Raw genomic sequence first — 23063 nt, forward strand, 5'->3', positions numbered from 1 at the left:
TAGATCCTTTTTGAATGATCTAGCACAGTTCACCATCATCTGCTATTCCATCTAAACCATTTGAGATATAGCAGTTTTTGAATATACATATGCTGCTTCGTTAGAAATTTTATTCCAAACAGTAAGTACTCATTTACGCAACATAAGAGCAGTTGGTTTTTACATTTCTGGTGTTGGTATTTGTGATGTCTGTGCTGTGCAGGCATACCTTGGAGATATTACAGGTGTATTTCATTCCACAATAAAGTGAATATTGTAATAAAGTGAGCAAAGTGAATTTTTTGGTTTCCCATACATATAAAATTTATGTTTACACCATACTGTAGTCTGTTAAGTGTACAGTAGCATTATGTCTAAAAAGGTATACACACCTTAATTAAAAAATACAGTGGGCCCTGAATAACACAGGGGTTGGGGTGCTGACCCCCTATATGGTCATATCTGCATTTAACTTAACTACTACTAGCCTGCTGTTGACTGGAAGCCTTACCAATAATATAAACAGCTGATTAACACATATTTTATATATGTATATATATTATGTACTGTATTCTTCTTTTTTTTTAAAATATTTATTTACTTGAGAGAGAGTGAGAGAGAGCACAGAGGGAGAGGGAGAAGCAGACTCCCCACTGAGCAGGGAGCCTGACGTGGGGCTCGATCCCCAAACCCTGGGATCATGACCCGAGCTGAAGGCAGATGCTTAACTGTCTGAGACTCCCAGGTGCCTCTCTCTCTCTCTCTCTCTTTTTTTTAAGATTTATTTATTTTAGGGGCGCCTGGGCGTCTCAGTTGTTAAGCGTCTGCCTTCGGCTCGGGTCATGATCCCAGGGTCCTGGGTTCGAGCCCCGCATCGGGCTCCCTGCTCGGCGGGAGGCCTACTTCTCCCTCTCCCACTCCCTCTCCTGCTCCCGCTCCCGCTCCCCCTGTTGTGTTCCCTCTCTCGCTGTGTCTCTCTGTGTCAAATAAATAAATAAAATCTTTTTTTTTTTTTTTAAAGATTTTACTTATTTATTTGACAGAGAGAGACATAGCAAGAGAGGGAACACGAGCAGGGGGAGCGGGAATGGGAGAAGCAGGCTTCCTGCAGAGCAGGGAGCCCGATGTGGGGCTCGATCCCAGGATCCTGGGACCATGACCTGAGCCGAAGGCAGACGCTTAATGACTGAGCCACCCAGGTGCCCCTTAAATAAATAAAATCTTAAAAACAAAAAAAGATTTATTTATTTTAGAGAGAGAGTGAGTGAGCGCACAGGCAAAGCAGAGGGAGGGGAGGGGGAGAGGGAGAGAAAGAATCTCAGGCAGACCCTCCACTGAGTGCAGAGCCTGATGCAGGGCTTGAGCTTACAACCCTGAGATCATGGCCTGAGCCAAAATCAAGAGTTGGACACCCAACCGACTGAGCCACCAGGTGCCCCTATATTATTATGTACTGTGTTCTTAAAATAAAGTAAGCTAGAGAAAAGAAAATGTTATTAAGAAAGTCATAAGGAAGAGAAAATACATTTACAGTACTTCACCATATTTATCAAAAATTCGTTTATAAGTGGGCCCATGCAATTCAGACGTGTTGTTCAAGGGTTGACTGTACTTTATTGCTAAAAATGCTAACCGTCATCTCAGCTTTCAGGAAGTCATAATCTTTTTGCTGGTGGAGAGTCTTGCTTCAGTGTTGATGGCCACTGCCTGATCAGCATGCTGGTTGCTGAAGGTTGAGGTGGCTGTGGCAATTTCTTAAAATAAGACAACAGTGAAGTTTGCCACGTTAATTTTCTCTTACTTGCAGGAATGATTCCTCTGTAGCATGTGACTCTGTTTGATAGCATTTTACCCACAGCAGTACTTCTTTCCAAATTGGAGTCAGTCCTCTCAAAACCTGCAGCTGCTTTATCAACTAAGTTCATATAATATTCTAAATCTTTTATTGTCATTTCAGCAATCTTCACAGCATCTTCAGGAGTAGATTCCATCCCAAGAAACTACTTCCTTTGCTCATCCATAAAAAGGAAGTTTTATCATGAGATTTTAACAGTTCAGTCACATCTTCAGGTTCCACTTAAAAAAATTTTTTTTTTTTAGATTTTATTTATTTATTTGAGAGAGAGAGAGAAAGAGAGAGAGAGAGCAAGAATGAGCAGGGGGTTGGAGGACAGAGGGAGAGGGAGAAGCAGACTCCCCGCTGAGCAGGGATCCCGATCCCAGGACCCTGAGATCATGACATGAGCCGAAGGCAGACACTTTAACTGACTGAGCCACCCAGGTGCCCCCACTTCTTAAAGATTCTTTTTGTTTATTTATTTATTATTTATTTATAAGATTTAACTTATTTATTTGAGAGAGAACACGAGAGAGAGAGAGAGAGCAAGGACGAGGAGGGGGGAAGGACAGAGGGGGAGGGAGAAGTGGGGAGACTGACGGGAGGCTTGATCTCAGAACCCTGAGATCATGACCTGAGCCGAAGGGCAGATGCTTAACTGACTGAGCTACCCAGGCACCCCTTCAGGCTCCACTTCTAATTCTAGTTTTCTTGCTATTTCCAGCCTATCTGCAATTATATCCTCCACTGATGTCTTGAATCCCTCAAAGTTATCCATGAGGGTTAGAATCACCTTCTTCCAAACTCTTGTTAATGTTGCTGTTTTGACCTCTTCCCATGAATCACAAATGTTCTTATTGGCATCTAGAATGGTGAATCCTGTCCAGAAGATTTTCAATTTATTTTGCCCGGATCCATCAGAGGAATCACTTTCTATAGCAGCTGTAGCTTTATGAAATGTGTTTCTTAAATAATAAGACTTGAAAGTCAAAATTAACTATCCTCATTTCAATATTGCGTCTCATGGAATAGGGAGGCCCAAGGAGAGGGAGAGAGAAGAGAGAAAAGCTGGCTGGTGGAGTAGTTAGACCACACAACATTCAATTAAGTTCTCCATCTTATATGGTACAGTTTGTGGTGTCCCCAGTTAGTAACATCAAAGATCACAGATCACCATAATAAATATAATGAAAAAGTTTGCAGTATTGCGAGAATTACCAACATGTGACAGAGAGAGATGAAGTGAGGAAATGCTGTTGGAAAAATGGTGCCAATAGAGTTAATCAATATAGGAGTGCCACAAACTTCAATTTGTAAAAGAAAAAAAATGCAGTATTTGTGAAGCACAATAACATGAAGCACAATAAAATAAGATAAACCTATATTCATTTGCTGGATTTTTTTTAAGATTTTATTTATTTATTTGACAGAGAGAGAGAGAGAGAACACAAGCAAGGGGAATGGCAGGCAGGGGAGAAGCAGGCTCCCCGCTCAGCGAGGAGCCTGATATGGGGCTCAATCCCAGGACCTGGGATCATGACCTGAGCTGAAGGCAGTCGCTTAACTGACTGAGCCACCCAGGTGCCCCTGGATTTTTTTAAAAGATTTTATTTATTTATTTGAGAGCGAGAGAGGGAGAGCACAGTGAGAGGGAGAAGCAGACTCTCCACTTAGCAGAGAGCCTGATGCAGGACTCGATCCCAGGACCCCAAGATCATGACCTGAGCCGAAGGCAGATGCTTAACCGACTGAGCCACCAGGCATCCCTGGATTTTTTTTTTTTTTTTTTTTTTTTAAGATTTTATTTATTTATTTGACAGAGAGAGAGAGAGCGAGAGCAGGAACACAAGCAGGGGGAGTGGGAGAGGGAGAAGCAGGCTTCCCGCTGAGCAGGGAGCCCGATGTGGGGCTCGATCCCAGGACCCTGGGATCATGACCTGAGCCGAAGGCAGACGCTTAACAACTGAGCCACCCAGGCGCCCCTTTTTTTTTTTTTAATTGACAAAATATTTATCTTTTGTTTGTGAAGCCTTTTTGTGTTTGTTATTATGAGAAAAATGTAACACCCATTTACCCATCTCCCATATATAACAATTGTTAGCATTTTGTAAAATGTGCTACATCTACTTCTTCTGATATATTTTAATGCAAATACAGACATGCTATTTCACCTCTATTTCTCCCAAAATAAGTCTTATATAATCTTAATGTCACTGTCACACTTAAAGTTAATAATAATTTTCTACTATCATCAGGGTGCCTGGCTGGCTCAGTTGGAAGAGCATGGGATTCTTGATCTTGGGATTGTGAGTTTGAGCCCCACATTGGGTGTAGAGATTACTAAAATGAATAAATAAAAAAAAATAATTTTCTGGGTGCCTGGGTGGCTCCGTCAGTTAAGCGTCTGCCTTTGGCTCAGGTCATGATCCTGGGGTCCTGGGATTGAGCCCTGCATCAGGCTCCCTGCTCAGCGGGGAGTCTGCTTATCCTTCCCTCTGCCACTACGCCCTGCCCATGCTTTCTCTCAAATAAATAAATCTTTAAAAAAAATTAAAAATGATTTTCTACTATCTAATAGTAGTCCTTATTAAAATTTCTACAGTTGTCTTATACCTAGTTTGTTCAAATCAGGATTCAATCAAGTGTCATTATTGTATTTAGTCATTATAACTTTTTGAGAGAGAGACCATGCACACAAGTTGGGGTGGGCAGTGGGGGAGGGAGAGAGAGAATCTTAAGCAGACTCCATGCCAGACACAGGGCTCCTATCCCAGGACTTTGAGATCATGACCTGAGCTGAAATCAGAAGTCGGCTGTTCAATCTACTGAGTTACTCAGGCAGCCCTGGTCATTATAACTTAATTCTCCTTCAGAGTCAGAATTTGAATAGAACACTATGCTTTTCTTTCTTTCTTTTTTTTTAAAGATTTTATTTATTTATTTGCCAGAGAGAGAGAGCGAGTGCACAAGCAGGGGAAGCGGCAGGTAGAGGGAGAAGCAGACTCCCTGCTGAGCAGGGAGTCTGATGTGGGACTCGATCCCAGGACCCTGGGATCATGACCTGAGCTGAAGGCAGACGCTTAACTGACTGAGCCATGCAGACGTTCCCCTATGCTTTCATTTCTTTGGAAAGATTACTTTTGTAACAATTCAAACTTCCTAATAATAGGGGCACCTGGGTTGCCTTGTCAGTTAAGCCTCTGGCTCTTGATTTTGGCTCAGGTCATGATCTCAGGGTCCTGGGATCGAGCCCTTCATAGGGCTCTGTGCTCAGCTGGGAGTTTGCTTGAGGATTCTCTCTCCCCCTCTCCCTCTGCCCCTCCCCCTGCTCGCTTACACACTCTCTCTCTCAAATAAAAAAATAAATCTTAAAAAAAAAAGAACTTTCTAATAATAGAACAAGCCACTGGAGGAATTATCGAGTTCTTTGTTAGTGGTGTTTTTTTCAGTAGGCTGAGCTGACTCTTCCCTCTGTAGTGTTCAATCCAGGGGACACTTTTTTTCATATTATTTGAATACCTTGTGGCATTTGATACATCATTTCCAGCTTTGGCTTGTGTGACATACTTTCTCTTGGTTTTATTTTTACCTCTGTTGTTTCTCTTTTGTTCTGTATATGTCGGTGTTCCCTTTACCTCTTATCTGATCTCACTTAAGGACATAAAGAAGGAGATTGGGCTTTGGCACATAATAGCAACTCAGTAAATATTAGCTATTACTCATATTCTCTACTTTGGGAAACTCTTTAGAATATTTGTAAGTGTAAATGAGTTTCAAGTCTGTATCTCCAGGCTAGTTCTCTCTTCTGAGCTCCAGTGTGTGTCTTCAGCTGCTTCCTAAATGTTGTCTCTTGGTATTTCTTCAGGCATCTCAAACTCTTCAATAAGACCAGGAGTGAATTTGAATCAATTCAAAAATCTCCTTTTGGTGATCCTACTCATTCCCCCAGTCACCCAAACCTGAAACAAGGGAAGGATTCTAGTTAAACTTGGAGTCATCCTAAGTACCTCTTGTACCTCCTACTTCCATTTGGTCACCTTTTTAAAGTCCCACTTAATCTTCTTTCCTAATTCTCTGTCTTAGACTGTTAGTGCCTTAATTAAGCCCTCCTTCTTTCTAATCTGTCATTAGCAATTATCACACTGTATTGTACTCATTGATTTACATGTGTCTTTCTGGGAGGAGACTAAGCTCCTAGAGGGGTTGAGTCTGGTTTTATTTGGTTTTCTATATCCTTATCCCAGAGAGGCAGTAGTATAGTGATTAAGAGTACAGGCTTTGGATTTGAATTCTGACTCTGTGACTTCTTGGCTGTAAGAGCTGGACTAGTTAATTAATTCCTTTGTATCTTTGTTTCCACATTTATAAAACAGGGATAATATCTATTTTATAGGGCTGGTATGAATATTAAACATATAAAGCACTTATAAGACTGTCTGGATTGTAGTAGATACTCAGTAAATATTATAGCACTTATCATAATGACTTGTACCTAGTGGGAACCCAATTAACATTTGAATAAGTTAACAGAGGGGTATTCCTAGATTGACCAAAAGATTGGACTAGTTAATCTAAATGCCTTTAGAACTTTCAACCTAAGTTTCTGTTTTATGTCATGACCTAAGGCCGGTAGATGGTAGTTAAAACAGCAGATAAGATGTTTATCCAAAAGAAATAATAGTTTTAAGAACTGGCTTTTGATCTGTCTGACACCAATATGTGCCATTGTGTAATACATGGCTAATTAAATAGGGGTTGCCAGTTTTTTTATTTTATTTTATTTTATTATGTTAGTCACCATACATTACATCATTAGTTTTTGATGTAGTGTTCCATGATTCATTGTTTGCATATAACACCCAGTGCTCCATGCAATACGTGCCCTTTTTAATACCCATCACCAGGCTAACCCATCCCCCCAGCCTCCAGGATGCCAGTTTTTATGTTAGATTGCCTTTGGTTTGAATGGAAACTGCAACTCATTATTTCACAGTAGGATGGCAAGTTCAGCAGTATTGCTTTTATTTTTAATTAGGCAGTCATCCTGAAATGTGTCTGTATTTGCTATGTTGGCCCACAGAGAGGATAGTAGCTGAGCAGACCTGTCATGTAGATTTGCCATGTGGTTGGTCTTGATACATAGTTAATGCACTTGTCAGTATTCCTATTCTGGAAAATGGCCAGTTTTCTGGGTCACATCTTACCCATAACCAATCTTTGTTTTATTTTGACTTTGAAAGTTTTTATGATAATAGAAAGAAAACAATATATGATTAGGATATTATTTGTATTCCTTTTCTACTTTTTATACTCAGGGTATAAAAGTCCACTGAAATCTCAGCAATCCTTTTTAGTCCCTTTGTGGGACTTCATTACCAACTTTGTGCACACATGATTTTATATTTGATGGATATTGAAAGTTTTTGGTTGCTCGCTGACACTTTGCCATGTCCTGCCTGCTATTGGTTGATAGCTGTTCAGTGCACTGCAGGATTTTATTTTCATCTCCACTATTGTGAAGTTTCCTCTACTTTGTTCCTGTGAAATGAGAGGGTAAGAAACAACAAATCCTATATATTAGAATGGAAAAGAAAAATGATTGGGAGTTGGCATATCTTCCCTGTCGGCTTGGCATCCATTCTTTAGACAGTCTGTCTATTTAAACCAATGCTAATTTTTATGTCTGTAGAATGTGATTAAATGATGGAAGGCTTGGGGCACTTGGGTGGTTCAGTTGGTTAAGCATCCAACTCTTGATTTTGGCTCAGGTCATGATCTCAGGGTTGTGAGATCAAGCCCCACATTGGGCTCTGTGCTCAGGGTGGAGTCTGCTTGAGATTCTCTCTCTCTCTCTCTCTCCCTCTCTCCCTCCCTCCCCTGCTCACATGCTCTCTCTCTCTCTCAAATAAATAAATAAATTGATAAATATATCTTAAAAAATCTTAAAAAAACAAAACACTGAAGGCTTTTGTTCCAGAGGCTGATAGAGCTATCACTGTATATTCCTTAGCCTCTGTTGTCAAGGTAGAGTGGGGAATAGTAGTAGCTTTTTATCTAGCTAATATGCAAATCATTTTCACAGAAATTTAGCTGTTTTTCTGGAGACATGTCTTAGTGGGAACTGTTTAAATTTGGAACTACTGGATTTGAATCCCAAGTCTGTCACCAGTTGTTTGAGTTTGATCGAGTCTTTTAATCTGTGTCTTAATTTTGTCCTCTTTAAATTTGAGATACCTACTTTGCATCATTGTCATAAATACTAGAGATAGCATATGCAGAACACTTGGTAGAATGCATGGCCCATGGTGAATTGTGGCTGCAGTTATTATTTCCAGAAGCATTTCAGGTGTTAGTATGATCTAACTGGTAGTCCTAAAAAGGTTTCCTTGATTTTCTGGAAAATCATTTGTGGAATTACTACTTTGAAAGATAAAATATATAATATTGGATATAGATTATTTAGCTCACTAACTCTTTTATTAGTAGCTTTTCAGATTACTTTCCCCAGTCAAAGCTTTTAATTGTACCTCCTTTGTGAAAAATAAATCAATTCCAGTATAAGTGAAAATTAGCCTTTTAAAAAATTTTTTATTTATTTATTTATTTTAGAAAGAGAGAGAGAGTGTGCACATGTGAGTTGGAGGAGGGGCAGAGGGAGAGGGAGATGGAGCCCGTTGCGCCTAGATCCCAGGACCCTGAGATCATGACCTGAGCCGAAATCAAGAGTCGGTTCAGGATGCTCAACTGACTGAGCCCCTCAGGTGCCCCGAAATTAGCCTTTGAAAAGACATACTTGCCTATGTAAAAAAAAAAACAAAAACAAAAGTTTTGAACTTTCAAGGTTATAAGTATTGAAATTGAGACTACAGTTACTAAAAAATAATTTGTGTCCTTGCTAGAAACATAATTTTGTTATTTTTGAAAGAATGCTGAAGGTTATTTCCTAGTTTAAAGTCAAACTGATGAAGCTTTTCTAACGCAGCGTTTCTCAATGGGGGCACTATTGGCATTAGGGCAAGACAATTCTTTGTTGTGCAGGACTGTTCTGTGCATTGTAGGACATTTAGCTTCCCTGGGCCCTGCCCACTAAAATGCCAGTAGTGCCCACCCCATACCCTCACCATTGTGACAGTAACTTCTCCCTGACAAGGACCTTCCTCCCCTTAAATTTTCATGTGTCCCTAAATGACAACCACTGAGACTCCAGTTGAAATATTTTTAGTGAAGCAGATCATAGTATCACCAGTTTTCATTTAAGAATTCCAAATTTTTGCAAGGGGAAAATCATTCCTTTTTTTTTTTTTTTACAAACGCCTTAATTTAATCACAATTATTAGGTAAATAAAAACTTGCTGTGGGGCGCCTGGGTGGCTCAGTTGGTTAAGCGGCTGCCTTTGGCTCAGGTCATGATCCTGGAGTCCCAGGATCGAGTCCCACATCAGGCTCCCTGCTCAGCAGGGAGTCTGCTTCTCCCTCTGACCCTCCCCCGTCTCATGTGCTCTCTGTCTCTCATTCTCTCTCTTGCAAATAAATAAAATCTTAAAAACAAAAACAAAAACTTATTGTAAAAGGAAATCGCGGGGCGCCTGGGTGGCTTAGTCGGTTAAGCGGCTGCCTTTGGCTCAGGTCATGATCTCAGGGTCCTGGGATCTAGCCCTGCATCAGGTTCCCCGCTTAGAGGGGAATCTGCTTGTCCCTCTCTCTCCACCCTTCCTCCTGCTTATGTTCTCTCTCTCTCTCAAATAAATAAAATCTAAAAAAAAAGGAAATCTCTGTGTTATAGAATTTCACTAGCACTTGGACATACAAGAGTTATTCAAATGAATTAATATAACAGCAATTCTTAATATATTAACAGTGTTTAGGAAAATCCTACGATGCTATTTAGGGCAATAAAACTGTGTATACTTATAATAAACAGTTAATTTATTTCATAAATCTTTCCATAGTAAAATTGTTTTCAAATAAGTAACTTCATTTTTAACATTTCCAACACAAATAGTTTTATTTCTTGACCAGGATGGACAACAATTTTACATTTTTTTCTGGATGAAAGACTTTAATCATGTACCAGTTTTCACATCATAAAGTTGTAGCTTAGGGGCACCTGGGTGGCTCAGTTGTTGAGCGTCTGCCTTCGGCTAGGGTAATGATCCCAGGGTTCTGGGATTGAGCCCCACGTCGGGCTCTTTGCTCAGCTGGGAGGCCTGTTTCTCCCTCTCCCACTCCCCCGGCTTGTGTTCCCTCTCTCACTGTGTCTCTCTCTGTCAAATAAAAAAAAAATAAAAATCTTTAAAAAATAAAAATAAAAAAAATAAAGTTGTAGCTTGGGTATCCCAGCTGTGCCATGTTGCTAGAACAGTGTTTTTGGGTGAGAACTCAAGGCAAACTGCCTTTGGGAGATCGAAAGAATAGTAGTCCCTTGTTAGTGGCATTGATAATATTTATTGTTTCTCAATTGCCCCAGGCAAATAAGGTGCCATCCTTACTAAAGGTATAGACTTTGAAATGTTTCCCAGATTCCCTTGGAAACAATGTGCTTTCTATAAAATGTGGTGGTCCATTTATCATGTGGTACAGTCCTTCTGATCCTCAGACTGCCAGGAGCAGCATGGATGGTACCTTCCTGTCCTGGGAAAATTAATTATTCTTGATCAACAGAGTGTAGTCTTTTGAATCAAGTAGCCTCTTTAAAGTGAAATCTGCATTTTTTCAATCATTTTTTTTTTTTTTTAAGATTTATTTATTTGAGAGCGTGAGAGAGAGCATGAGCAGGGGGAGGGGCAAAGGGAGAGGCAGACTCCCCACTGAGCAGGGAGCCCAATGTGGGGCTCGATTCCTGGACCCTGAGATCATGGACCCAAACCAAAGGCAGACGCTTAATCAACTGAGCCACCCAGGCATCCCCAAAAAGATAATATTCTGTAAATAAGACCAAGGGAGGGGTGCCTGGGTGGCTCAGTCGTTAAGCGTCTGCCTTCGGCTCAGGTCATGATCCCAGGATCCTGGGATCGAACCCCGCATTGGGCTCCCTGCTCCGCGGGAAGCCTGCTTCTCCCTCTCCAGCTTTTTGTGTTCCCTCTCTCGCTGTGTCTCTCTCTGTCCAATAAATAAATAAATAAAATCTTAAAAAAAAAAAAAGACCAAGGGAGGTAATTCGGAGGCTGAAAATGTAAAATTTCACACATTTCAAATAATGTATTTTTTTATTTTAAAATTAATCATTTTTAGACTTAAATAGGGCATGGTTTTAGAGTCTGTTCATTCATACCTTTGTTACCTTTTATGACTAATTAAAATTTGTCAGATTAAATTGAAAGCCATTTGTAGCTTGGTTGATTTCATTTAAAATGTGGTCATTTAGTATGCAGGCCAAGGGAGCAGAAGGCATGGTTTGGAAGTTTTCCCATGCTCAGCACTTCTCTAAAATGGATTAATAAAGTTCTTACTCCCTTGAGGGGACTGTACTTTTTACCACTCATCTCAGCTGTCTAGTAATTAACATTACTTTAGCATGTAATGTGGGCTGTACAACTAAATACCAGTATTCCTCATGAGTGCTTTTATATATTTTTTATTTTTTAAGATTTTATTTATTTATTTACTTGAGAGAGAGAGAGAGAGAGAGAGAAACAGCATGAGAGGGGATAGGGTCAGAGGGAGAAGCAGGCTCCCTGCTGAGCCGGGAGCCCGATGTGGGACTCAATCCCAGGACTCCGGGATCATGACCCGAGCCGAAGGCAGTCGCTTAACCAACTGAGCCACCCAGGCGCCCTGAATGCTTTTATATTTTAATATCCACGTATTCTCCCAGTGCTTTTGAGTTTTCAGTTTAAGATATAAATACTCCTTGGACCAAAAACTGTAGCGGAACTGTTGCAGAATAAAAGTTTGAGAATCTAGAGACTTGGCTTTCACATTGGGATGCTATTTATTTGCCAAATTTTTTTCAGTTTTCTTGGATTAGGCATACTGCATAGCTGTTGTATTGGCAATAGACTTTTTTTTTTTTTTTTTTTAAGATTTTATTTGTTTATTTGACAGAGAGAGAGAGAGCACAAGCAGGGGGAGCAGCAAGCAGAGGAAGAGGGAGAAGCAGGCTCCCCACTGATCAGGGAACCAACGTGGGGCTCCTGGGATCATGACCTGAGTGGAAGGGAGAAACTTAACTGACTGAGCCACCCAGGTGCCCCTGCAGTAGACTTTTTAAAACTGTTAACTTTCTCTTTTTTTTCTTTTTTTTTTTCTTTTTGTTTTTCAGGGGGCCTGGCTGGCTCAGTCGGTAGAGCGTGCGACTCTTTTTTTCTTTCTTTTTTTTTTTTTTTAAAGATTTTATTTATTTATTTGAGAGAGAGAGAATGAGAGAGAGCACATGAGAGGGGGGAGGGTCAGAGGGAGAAGCAGACTCCCCGCCGAGCAGGGAGCCCGATGTGGGACTCGATCCAGGGACTCCAGGATCATGACCTGAGCTGAAGGCAGTCGCTTAACCAACTGAGCCACCCAGGCGCCCTAACTTTCTCTTTTTAATTAAAAAAGAATTAAATGTAGGAGAGCCTACAATACAATACCACACAGAATTAACAAATATTATATTAACAAAAAATAACAAAATTAGCAAATATATAATTTTGTGTTGTTTGCTATAGGTTTATTTTTTAATAAAAGGAAACAAAATTTCATTGCTGTAGTTGAAGTCTCCTTTGTTTCCCTTACATATCTCATTTCTCTTCTTTCCCCTAAGGCAAGTACTGCTGTGCATTTAGTGTCTATGTTTCTAGTTCATGTGTTTAGACATTTACTATAAATATGTATCTTTAAATAATAATTATAATAAAACTTATAATAAGTAATAGATTATAATAAATTACAGTAAACAGGATTCAAATGCTTACTGTTTGCCAGGCACTATTCATTTAATCAAAAACCCTTTGTTGTAAGGATTAAATAAGTTAATACATATAAAATGTTAAAATATAAATACTATTTTTATTTCCACTTTACAGATGGGGAACTAGAGATGTAGAGAGATTTTAAAATAACTTGATCAGGGGCGCCCGGGTGGCTCAGTCATTAAGCATCTGCCTTCGGCTCAGGTCATGATCCCAGGGTCCTGGGATCGAGCCCTGCATTGGGCTCCCTGCTCAGTGGGAGCCTGCTTCTCCCTCTCTCACTCCCCCTGCTTGTGTTCCCTCTCTTGCTGTGTCTTTCTCTGTCAAATAAATAAATAAAATCTTTAAAAAAATAAAATAACTTGATCAGAAAAATAAAATAAAATAACTTGATCAGGTTCATGCAGCTATAAGTTATGGAGCAAGGATTTGAACCCAGATTGGCTATAGAGGCTATATCTTTAATCAGTATGCTATTTTGCCTGTCTATACTAGATAGATACTATTTTAAAAAATACATTTTTTTTTAAGTAGGCTCCACACCCAGTGTGGAGCTCAACGTGGGGCTTGAACTCACAACCCTGAGATCAAGACCTGAGCCAATATCAAGAGTTGGACACTTAACTGAGCCACTCAAGTGCCTCCAAAATACATTTTTTATTAAAATGGTATCATATTGTAGAATTGGACCAACATTCTTTTTGCGGGTAACTTTATTTACTTTCTTCATTTTTATTCAAGTATAATTAATATACAGTGTTATATTAGTTTCAGGTGTACAATGTAATGATTCAGCAGTTCTATACATTTCTCAGTGCTCATCAAGATAAGTATACTCTTCATCCCCTTTATTTCACCCATCCCCCCACGGAGCAGGGAGCCCGATGTGGGACCCGATCCCAGGACCCTGGGATCATGATCTGAGCCGAAGGCAGATGCCTAACAACTGAGCCACCCAGGCACCCTTGAGTTTCCTTTTTATTTTTAAGTAATCTCTATACCCAACATGGGGCTTGAACTTACAACCTCGAGATCAAGAGTCACATGCTCTACTGACTGAGCCAGCCAGGTGCCACTACATGGCTTCCATTTTAGAAAGCAGCCAGACTGAGGCTAGGATATCTTAATTCCAATTCCAAATTGCCAGGAAAGGAACTGTGACTGGTCCATATTGTGTACAGTGCTGCTGACTTCTGGCTATGGCTAAGGAAGCAGAGTCATATTGTAAGGATGGCCCTAGGAGCCCTGCGGCTATTCTCCATGGTTAGAGGTGGTAGAGGTAGTCTGGGTTAGGTATTCATCACATTTATGAAGGCATTTTACTAATTGAAAAGTCACGATGTTGTATTCTGCCTAAGACCCTTACGATCATTTCTCATGGAAAAAAAGTAGAAGTAGGGAGAGATGGCTAAAAGAAAAAGTGGGTTTGCATTTTTATTCTTAATCATGCACCAGATGGGGTGGAGCCTTCAATAGTCACTTCTGCTAGATTGTACTGTTTAATGAATTTTTTTTTTTTTTTTTTTTTTTTTTGTTTAATGAATTTTTAAGTTGCTTTTAGATATGGTTTTCTTTTTCTTTTTTTTTTTTTAAGATTTATTTATTTTAGAGAGAGCGTGTGAACAGGGCGGGGTGGGGAGGGGCAGAGGGTGAGAGAGAGAGTGAGAAACTTAAGCAGATTCCCGGCTGAGTTTGATCTCACAACCCTGAGATGAAATCAAGAGCTGGTTACTTAACCCACTGAGCCACCCAGGCGCCCTGGTTTTCTTCTTTTAAAATTATATAATTTTGGGGCACATGGGTGGCTTAATCAAGCATCCAACTCTTGTTTTTGGCTCTGGTCATGATCTCGCAGTTGTGGTATCGAGCCTCGCATCTGACTCTGTGCTCAGCACAGAGTCTGTTTCAGATTCTCTTTCCCTCTCCCTCATGCTCTCTCTCTCTCTGTCTCTCAAATAAATAAATTAAAAAATCTTTAAATGAAATAATATAATTTTATGGTATAAAATCTTTGCCATTGTTTTATATATTTGGACTTCATTTTTCAAATAAAGAGAAAATTATGTAATGCAGGCTATGAAGGGCATTGGTATGAACATAGGCTTTTTTTTTTCTGATAAATTTTTAAAGATTTTATTTATTTGAGAGAGAGAGTGTGTGCACAAGCAGGGGGGAGGGGCAGAGGGAGAGGGAAAAGCAGACTCCCTGCTGAGCAGGGAGCCCAATGAGGGACTCAATCCCAAGACCTGGGGATCATGACCTGAGCCAAGGGCAGATGCTTAACTGACTGAGCCACCCAGGCGCTCCTTGAATTTTTTTTTTAATTTAAATTCAATTAGCCAACATATAGGACATGATTAGTTTCAGATGTAGTATTCAGTAATTCATCAGTTGCAGGCTTTTATTTTTTTTAAAGATTTATTTATTTGAGACAAAGCGAGAGAGAGTTCGCGTGTGTGCATGTTGGGGGCGGGGGGGGGGGGTTGGAGTAGGGAGGAGGGGCAGAGGGAGAGGGAAAGTCTCAAGCAGACCCTGTGCTTAGCCCAGAGCTGGATGCAGGGCTGCTTCTCAGGACCCTGAGATCACGACCTGAGCTGAAACCAAGAGCCCGTTGCTTAAGCGCTTTCGTCACTCAGGTGCCCCTGAACATACGCTTTTGAATCAGAAAGTCTTGCATTTTAATTTTATCTTTGCCATTTAATGACAGTATGACTACTTGACTGCTCTATGAAATGAACATAATAATTCTTATATCATGGATTATTTGAGAATGAAATGATGACATATGTATACCTCTTATACTATGTTTTCTAGATAGTAGGTGCTCAAAAAATGATATTATCATTGTTATTTTGTTTTTTAGAATGTAATTGATGATCTTTATTATAGTCTACTCATTTTAAAGACTGAGTACATCTTGGGCTTTAAATATATAAGTATTTTTTGAAGGTAAAGGTATAAAATGTTTTTTTGATCTGAAAATCAAGAGCTAGAATGTGAAAGGAAATATTTTTACATTGGTAATTCATTGGTTTGCATGTGTTTAATCTAAATTCATGGTTTTAGTAAAATATCTTTCTGATCTCTTGTTTAGTGTCAAACTGGAAGAGAAGTAAAACTCAACAAAATTTTATTATGTGTGGAGTTCCTTCTTAAAAGAAGAAAAAAGTGATTATTGAGACTATGGATCGGAGCAAACGGAATTCAATTGCAGGCTTTCCTCCACGTGTGGAGCGTCTTGAAGATTTTGAAGGAGGTGGTGGAGGAGATGGGAACATGACCCAAGTGGGAAGAGTTTGGCCATCTTCATATCGAGCTCTTATAAGTGCCTTTTCTAGACTGACGCGTTTAGATGACTTCACCTGTGAAAAAATAGGGTCTGGCTTCTTCTCTGAAGTGTTCAAGGTGAGTGATGCCTCTGCTTTTCTCATTTTGTCTTGTTGATAATCACCTTTACTGCCGAGTTGATAATTGTGTATAATTAGGACATAGGCTTTGTCTAATTGGGATGAGGGTGCTATGGATCTTGATCAGTGTTCTAAACTGTCCTCTCCTCCGGCTTTGGAACTGCTATGGCTGCGGGCCTGGCCAGTGCTGTGCTCTTGCTGGTCCATGTGTGATGCTGTGGCCCTGGCCAGGATACTGGGTCTCGCTTGCTGGCGGGGACCCTGGAGTCATCGGTGCACGTGCTCCCAGATGCACTCAACAACAGGAGAACACAGGAGGGTTCCGGGGATGGCCTGAGCCAGCCAACAGATTGGAATCACCCTGAAGATGGAGACTCTTGTGTGATTTACATCATATCTGCTCCTTCCATTTATGCTTGGGAGGCCTGACCTGCCCCTTCTTTATCAGTGCCTGGAGTCAGAACCTGGATATTTTCATATTTACTTGGTGGTGCCTAATCTCTGTCTCAGACGCTTTGGAGCTGGAGGGGGTGGGTGGGAGAATTTTACTATTGGGAGTTGTATATAATGGTTATTTATATCCTATTTTTTCCTCTTCCATCTCTCCAGAGACATTTATAAAGGCTCTTATCTTAATCAAAAAAAATTTAAAAAAATAAACTATTAACATCTATTTTAATTATAAAAATAATACATGCTGATCAAAACCCCAAATAATATAGGAGTCTCTTGGGGCACCTGGGTGGCTCAGTTGTTAAGCGTCTACCTTCGGCTCAGGTCATGATCCCAGGGTCCTGGGATCGAGCCCCACATCGGGCTCCCTGCTCTGCAGGAAGCCTGCTTCTCCCTCTCCCACTCCCCCTACTTGTGTTCCCTCTCTCTCTGTGTCTCCCTCTGTCAATAAATAAAATCTTTAAAAAAATATATATATAGGAGTCTCTTCTACTCTCCGCCCTATATATATATCTCTCTCTCTCCAATTAATAATTTGGTATGTATACTTCTGGACCCTTTGCTTATACATATATTATACACACACATGTTATATACATATATAAAAATTTATATTACATGTAAGAAGATATATATACACATATATACCCACACATATAGTTTCTATTTGGGTATTTTTTTTTTTTTTTAAGATTTTATTTATTTATTTTAGAGAGAATGAGAGAGAGTGAGCACATGAGAGGGGAGAGGGTCAGAGGAAGAAGCAGACTCCCCGCCGAGCAGGGAGCCCGATGCGGGACTCGATCCAGGGACTCCAGGATCATGACCTGAGCCGAAGGCAGTCGCTTAACCAACTGAGCCACCCAGGCGCCCTGGGTATTTTTTTTTTTTATTTAAAAAATTTTTTTAAAAAGATTTTATTTATTTTTTTAAGAGACTTTTTTTTTTTTTTTAAGATTTTTCTATTTATTTATTTGACAGAGAGAGACACAGCGAGAGAGGGAACACAAGCAGGGGGATTGCGAGAGAGAGAAGCAGGCTTCCCGCGGAGCAGGGAGCCCGATGCGGGGCTCGATCCTAGGACCCTGGGATCATGACCCGAGCCAAAGGCAGACGCCTAATGACTGAACCACCCAGGCGCCCCAAGATTTTATTTATTTATTTGACAGAGAGAGTGAGAGGGCACAAGCAGGGGGAGCAGTAGAGGGAGAGGGAGAAGCAGGCTCCCCGCCAAGCAGGGAGCCCAATGCGGGGCTCCATCCCAGGACCCTGGGATCATGACCTGAGCTGAAGGCAGACGCCTAACCATCTGAGCCACCTGGGCGCCCTCTATTTGGTTATTTTTTTTTTTTTTTTTTTTTAAAGATTTTATTTATTTATTTGACAGAGAGACACAGTGAGAGAGGGAACACAAGCAGGGGGAGTGGGAGAGGGAGAAGCAGGCTTCCTGTTGAGGAGGGAGCCCGATGCGGGGCTCGATCCCAGGACCCTGGGATCATGACCTGAGCCGAAGGCAGACGCTTAACGACTGAGCCACCCAGGCGCCCATCTATTTGGTTATTTTTAATGAAGTTGAGCACTTAGTGTTCCCAAGTATTAATATTTTCCTGGTTCATTTACTCCCCTAGAACATTATTCGTACTTTTTCTTTCATCCAACGTTCAGTATTTCTTCTCAGTGATTAGCTTCCTAATTCACTGAGAAAACTGAAGCAAGCTGGAGAGCTTCCAGAGCCTCTAGTCACCACAAATAGCTACTAACCCATATCTTCACCCACTTACTTAGCCTTTATACTTGTGACTATGGATAAACTACCCATGTTCCAGTATAAGCTGTATTTCCATTTGTATTCTATATCCTTTGTCTAGTTGCCTACTCAAAGACATTACCTAAGAAAACCTCACCTCTCTTTCCTACATCATATTTCACTTTCTATTAAATGATTCCCATCAACATCTAAACCTTCTATTATTTTTCTCACCTTAAAAAAAACCTTTAAAGGGGGAAAAAACATAATTTTTTTTTTTTTAAGATTTTTTATTTATTTGCGAGAGAGAGAATGAGAGACAGAGAGCATGAGAAGGAGGAGGGTCAGAGGGAGAAGCAGACTCCCCACTGAGCAGGGAGCCCGATGCGGGACTCGATCCCGGGACTCCAGGATCATGACCTGAGCCAAAGGCAGTCGCCTAACCAACTGAGCCACCCAGGCGCCCTGGAAAAAACGTAATTTTGACCCTAACATCCCCTATAGCTATACTCCCTCATGTTTTCTCTCTCTCTTTTTTTTTTAGAAAGAGAGAAAGAGCGTGTGGGGAGGGGCAGAGAGAGAGGGAGAGAGAGAATCTTAAGCAGGTTGCATGCCCAGTGTGGAGACTAATGCGGGGCTCAATCTCATGACCCTGAGGTCAGGACCTGAGCCAAAATCAAGAGTTGGAGGCTTAACCAACTGAGCCACCCTGGTTACCCCTCCCTCATGTTCTCTTTTTGGACCAAAGACACCTCCATAGCATTGCCTCCACTCACCATTTCTTAGATCTTTCCTTCTATTTTCTCTCTCTTTTTAATTTTTTTTATGGTGGTAAAATATACATAACATAAAGTTACCATTTTAACCATATTAAGTATACAGTTCAGTAGCATTAAATATATTTGTGATGTTTTGTGCAACTGTCACCATTATCTCTTTCCAGAACTTTTTCATCATCCCAAACAGAAATTTTGTACCTCATTAAATCATAACTCCCCATTTCCCCCTGCCCTAGTCCCTGTTAACTGTTCTGTTTTCTTTCTCTGTGAATTTGCCTTTTGTAGGTACCTCATATTAATGGAATCATACAATATTTGTCCTGTGTCCGACTTATTTCACTTAGTGTAATGTCTTCAAGTTTCATCCACATTGTAGCATACATCAGAATTTCCTTCCCTTTTTTTGGCTGAATAATATCACATTGTGTGTGTCTACCACATTTTGTTTATCCATTCATCTGTTGATGGACATTTGGGTTGTTTCCGCCTTTCAGTTATTGTGAATAATGCTGCTATGAACATTAGTGTACAAGTATCTGAGTTCCTGCTCTCAGTTATTCTGGGTATTTAACTGTTAGTGGAAATCCTGGGTCATATAGCAGTTCTGTGTTTAACTTTTTTAAAATTGTGGTCAAATACACATAACATAAAATTTACTATCAACCATTTTTAAGTATACAGTTAAGTAGTCTTAAGTATATTCACATTGTTGTGCAACCAATCTCCAGAACTTTTTCATCTTGCAAAATTGAAACTCTATACGCATCCCCTTCTTTTGTCCCCCAGCTCCTGTCAGCATCCATTCTACTTTCTATTTCTGTGAGTTTGACTACTCTAGATACCTTCTATAAGCAAAATCATGCAGTATTTGTCTTTTTATAACTGCCTTATTTCATTTAGTCTATGTTTAACTTTCAAAGGAACCACTATACTATTTTCCACAGCAGCTATACCATTTTACATCTCCACCAGCAATGCATAAGAGTTCCAGTTTCTCCATATTCTTATCAACACTTGATATTTTTCATTTTTTAAATGTAGCAAACCTAGTGGGTGTGAAATGATATCTCACTGTGGGTTTGATTTGCATTTCTCTAGTGAATAATGATGTTCAGCATCTTTTCTTGTGCTTATTGGCCTTTTATGTATCTTTGGAGAAATGTCTATTCAAATCCTTTGCCCATTTTTTAAAAAAAATTTAATTCCACTATAGTTAACATACAGTGTTATATGAGTTTCAGGTATACCATAGTGATTCAACAATTCTGTACATTACTCAGTGCTCATCATGATAAGTGTACTCTTCATCCCCTTTACCTATTTCATCCATCCCCCAGCCGACCTCCCCTCTGGTAACTATCAGTTTGTTAAGAGTCTGTTTTCTGGGGGCGCCTGGGTGGCTCAGTTGGTTGAGCGACTGCCTTCGGCTCAGGTCGCAATCCTGGAGTCCCCGGATCGAGTCCCGCATCGGGCTCCCTGCTCGGCAGGGAGTCTGCTTCTCCCTCTGACCCTCCCCCCTCTCATGTGCTCTCTGTCTCTCTCATTCTCTCTCTCAAATAAATAAATGAAATCTTTAAAAAAAAAAAACAGTCTGTTTTCTGGCTTGTCTCTTTTTTTGCTTTGTTCATTTGTTTTTTTCTTTTTTATTTTATTTTATTTTTTTAAAGATTTTATTTATTTGACAGAGAGAGACACAGCAAGAGAGGGAGCACAAGCAGGGGGAGTGGGAGAGGGAGAAGCAGGCTTCCTGCTGAGCAGGGAGCCCGATGCGGAGCTCGATCCCAAGACCCTGGGATCATGACCTGAGCCGAAGGCAGACGCTTAATGACTGAGCCACCCAGGTGCCCCTCATTTGTTTTGTTTCTTAAATTCCACATATGAGTGAAATCATATGGTAGTTGTCTTTATCTAACTTATTTCATTTAGCACATTATACCCTCTAGATCCATCCATGTTGTTGCAAATGGCAAGATTTCATTCTTTTTAATGGCTGAATAATATTCTGTTGTAGATATATGCCGCATCTTCTTTATGTGTTCATCTAATGACACTTGGGTTGCTTCCATATTTTGGCTATTGTAAATAATGCTTCAATAAACATAAAACAATGCTTCAATAAATGTATAGAGAACAAGCATATATCTTTTTGAATTAGTGTTTTTGTATTCTTTGGGTAAATACCCAGTAGCAGAATTACTGGATCATACGGTAATTCTATTTTTAATTTTTTGAGGAATCTCCATACTGTTTTCCACAGTGGCTGTACCAGTTTGCATTCGACCAGCAGTGCATGAGGGAGGGTTCCTTTTTCTTCACATCCTCCCCAACACTTGTTTCTTGTGTTTTAATTTTAGCCATTCTGATAGGTGTGAGGTGATATCTCACTGTGATTTTGATTTGCATTTCCCTGATGTTGAATGATGTTGAGCATCTTTTCATGTGTCTACTGGCCATTCCTTTGCCCATTTTTAAAAAAAATATTTTATTTATTTATTTGAGAGAAAGAGAGAGCATGAGCGGGGTGAGGGCAGAGGGAGAAGCAGACTGCCCGATGAGCAGGGAGCCCAAAGTGGGGTTCCATCCCAGGACCCTGGGATCATGACCTGAGCCAAAGGCAGACTCTTAACCGATTGACCCACCCAGGCACCCCTCCTTTGCCCATATTTGAATTGGGTTCCATTTGTATGTATGTATATGATGTGAAAATATTTTCTCCTATCGGTTCTCTTTTTAACTCTCTTGATAGTGTCCTTTGATGTATACAAGTTTTATTTTATTTTATTTATTATTATTTTTATAGATTTTATTTATTTTTGCGAGAGAGAGGGAGAAGGAGAGTGTGAGCACAAGCAGGGGGAAGGGGCAGAGGGATAAGCAGACTCCCCGCTGAGCAGGGAGCCGGATGCGGGACTCCATCCCAGGACCCTGGGATCATGACCTGAGCTGAAGGCAGGCACTTAACCAACTGAGCCACCCAGGTGCCCTGATATATACAAGTTTTTTTTTTGGAATATTTTATTTATTTATTTGATAGAGAGGGACACAGAGAAGGAACACAGCAGGGGGAGTGGGAGAGGGAGAAGCAGGCTTCCTGCCAAGCGGGGAGCCCGATGCGGGGCTCGAACCCAGGACCCTGGGATCATGACCTGAGCCGAAGGCAGACGCTTAACGACTGAGCCACCCAGGTGCCCCTGTATACAAGTTTTAAATTCTGATTAAGTCCAGTTTATCTATTTTTTCTTGTGTTGCTTGTGCTTTTGGTGTGGTACCCAAGAAATCATTGCCAAATCCAATATCATGAAGATTTTCCCCAATGTTTTCTTCTAAGAGTTTTATTTATTTACTTATTTTTTAAAGATTTATTTATTTATTTGAGAGAGAATGAAAGTGAGAGAGAGAGAGAACACAAACAGGGGGGTGGAGGGCAGAGGGAGAGGGAGAAGCAGACTCCCGGCTGAGCAGGGAGCCTGGCGTGGGGCTTGATCCCGGGACTCCAGGATCATGACCCGAGCCGGAGACAGAGGCTTAACCGACTGAACCACCCAGGTGCCCCTCTTCTAAGAGTTTTATAGATTTAGCTCTTTACATTTGGGTCTTTGGTCCATTTAAGTTAAATGTTTTTTCATTGCAAAAAGGTGGTTTTATTAAAGCATGGGGACAGGATCCATGGGCAGAAAGGGCTGCTGCCCCATTTAAGTTAATTTTTGTATGTGATGTAATGTAAATGGTAATTTTTTTTTTTTAAGATTTTATTTATTTGAGAGAGAGACAGAGCATGAGTGGGAAGAGGGGTGGAATGAGAGGGAGAGGGACAAGCAGACTCCCAGCCGATCGGGCAGCCCCATATGGTGCTCAATCCAAGTACCCTGAGATCATGACCTGAGTTAAACGCTTAACTGACTGAGCCACACAAGGCACCCCAATGGTAATGTGTTTTTAATTTCAAATTCCAGTCGTTCATTACTGGTATAT

The 23063-nt window shown here is 40.5% G+C and overlaps 1 protein-coding gene and 1 long non-coding RNA gene across 4 annotated transcripts in view; one reads left to right on the forward strand and one right to left on the reverse strand.

Moving 5' to 3' along the window:
• The window catches only part of LOC144381934 (uncharacterized), a 648393-nt gene that overhangs the window by 40776 nt on the left and 584554 nt on the right, over nt 1-23063 (reverse strand). The window lies entirely within an intron of this gene.
• The window catches only part of TESK2 (testis associated actin remodelling kinase 2), a 149000-nt gene that overhangs the window by 11651 nt on the left and 114286 nt on the right, over nt 1-23063 (forward strand). For both annotated transcript variants that reach the window (XM_036112644.2, XM_036112645.2), the window contains one exon: nt 15800-16110. In XM_036112644.2, the coding sequence (XP_035968537.2) occupies nt 15889-16110 (222 nt within the window). In that variant the 5' untranslated portion in view covers nt 15800-15888. The remainder of the gene's footprint in view (nt 1-15799; nt 16111-23063) is intronic.

Source organism: Halichoerus grypus, chromosome 5, assembly GCF_964656455.1.
Source record: "Halichoerus grypus chromosome 5, mHalGry1.hap1.1, whole genome shotgun sequence".
In the NCBI taxonomy this organism is placed as follows: domain Eukaryota; kingdom Metazoa; phylum Chordata; class Mammalia; order Carnivora; family Phocidae; genus Halichoerus; species Halichoerus grypus.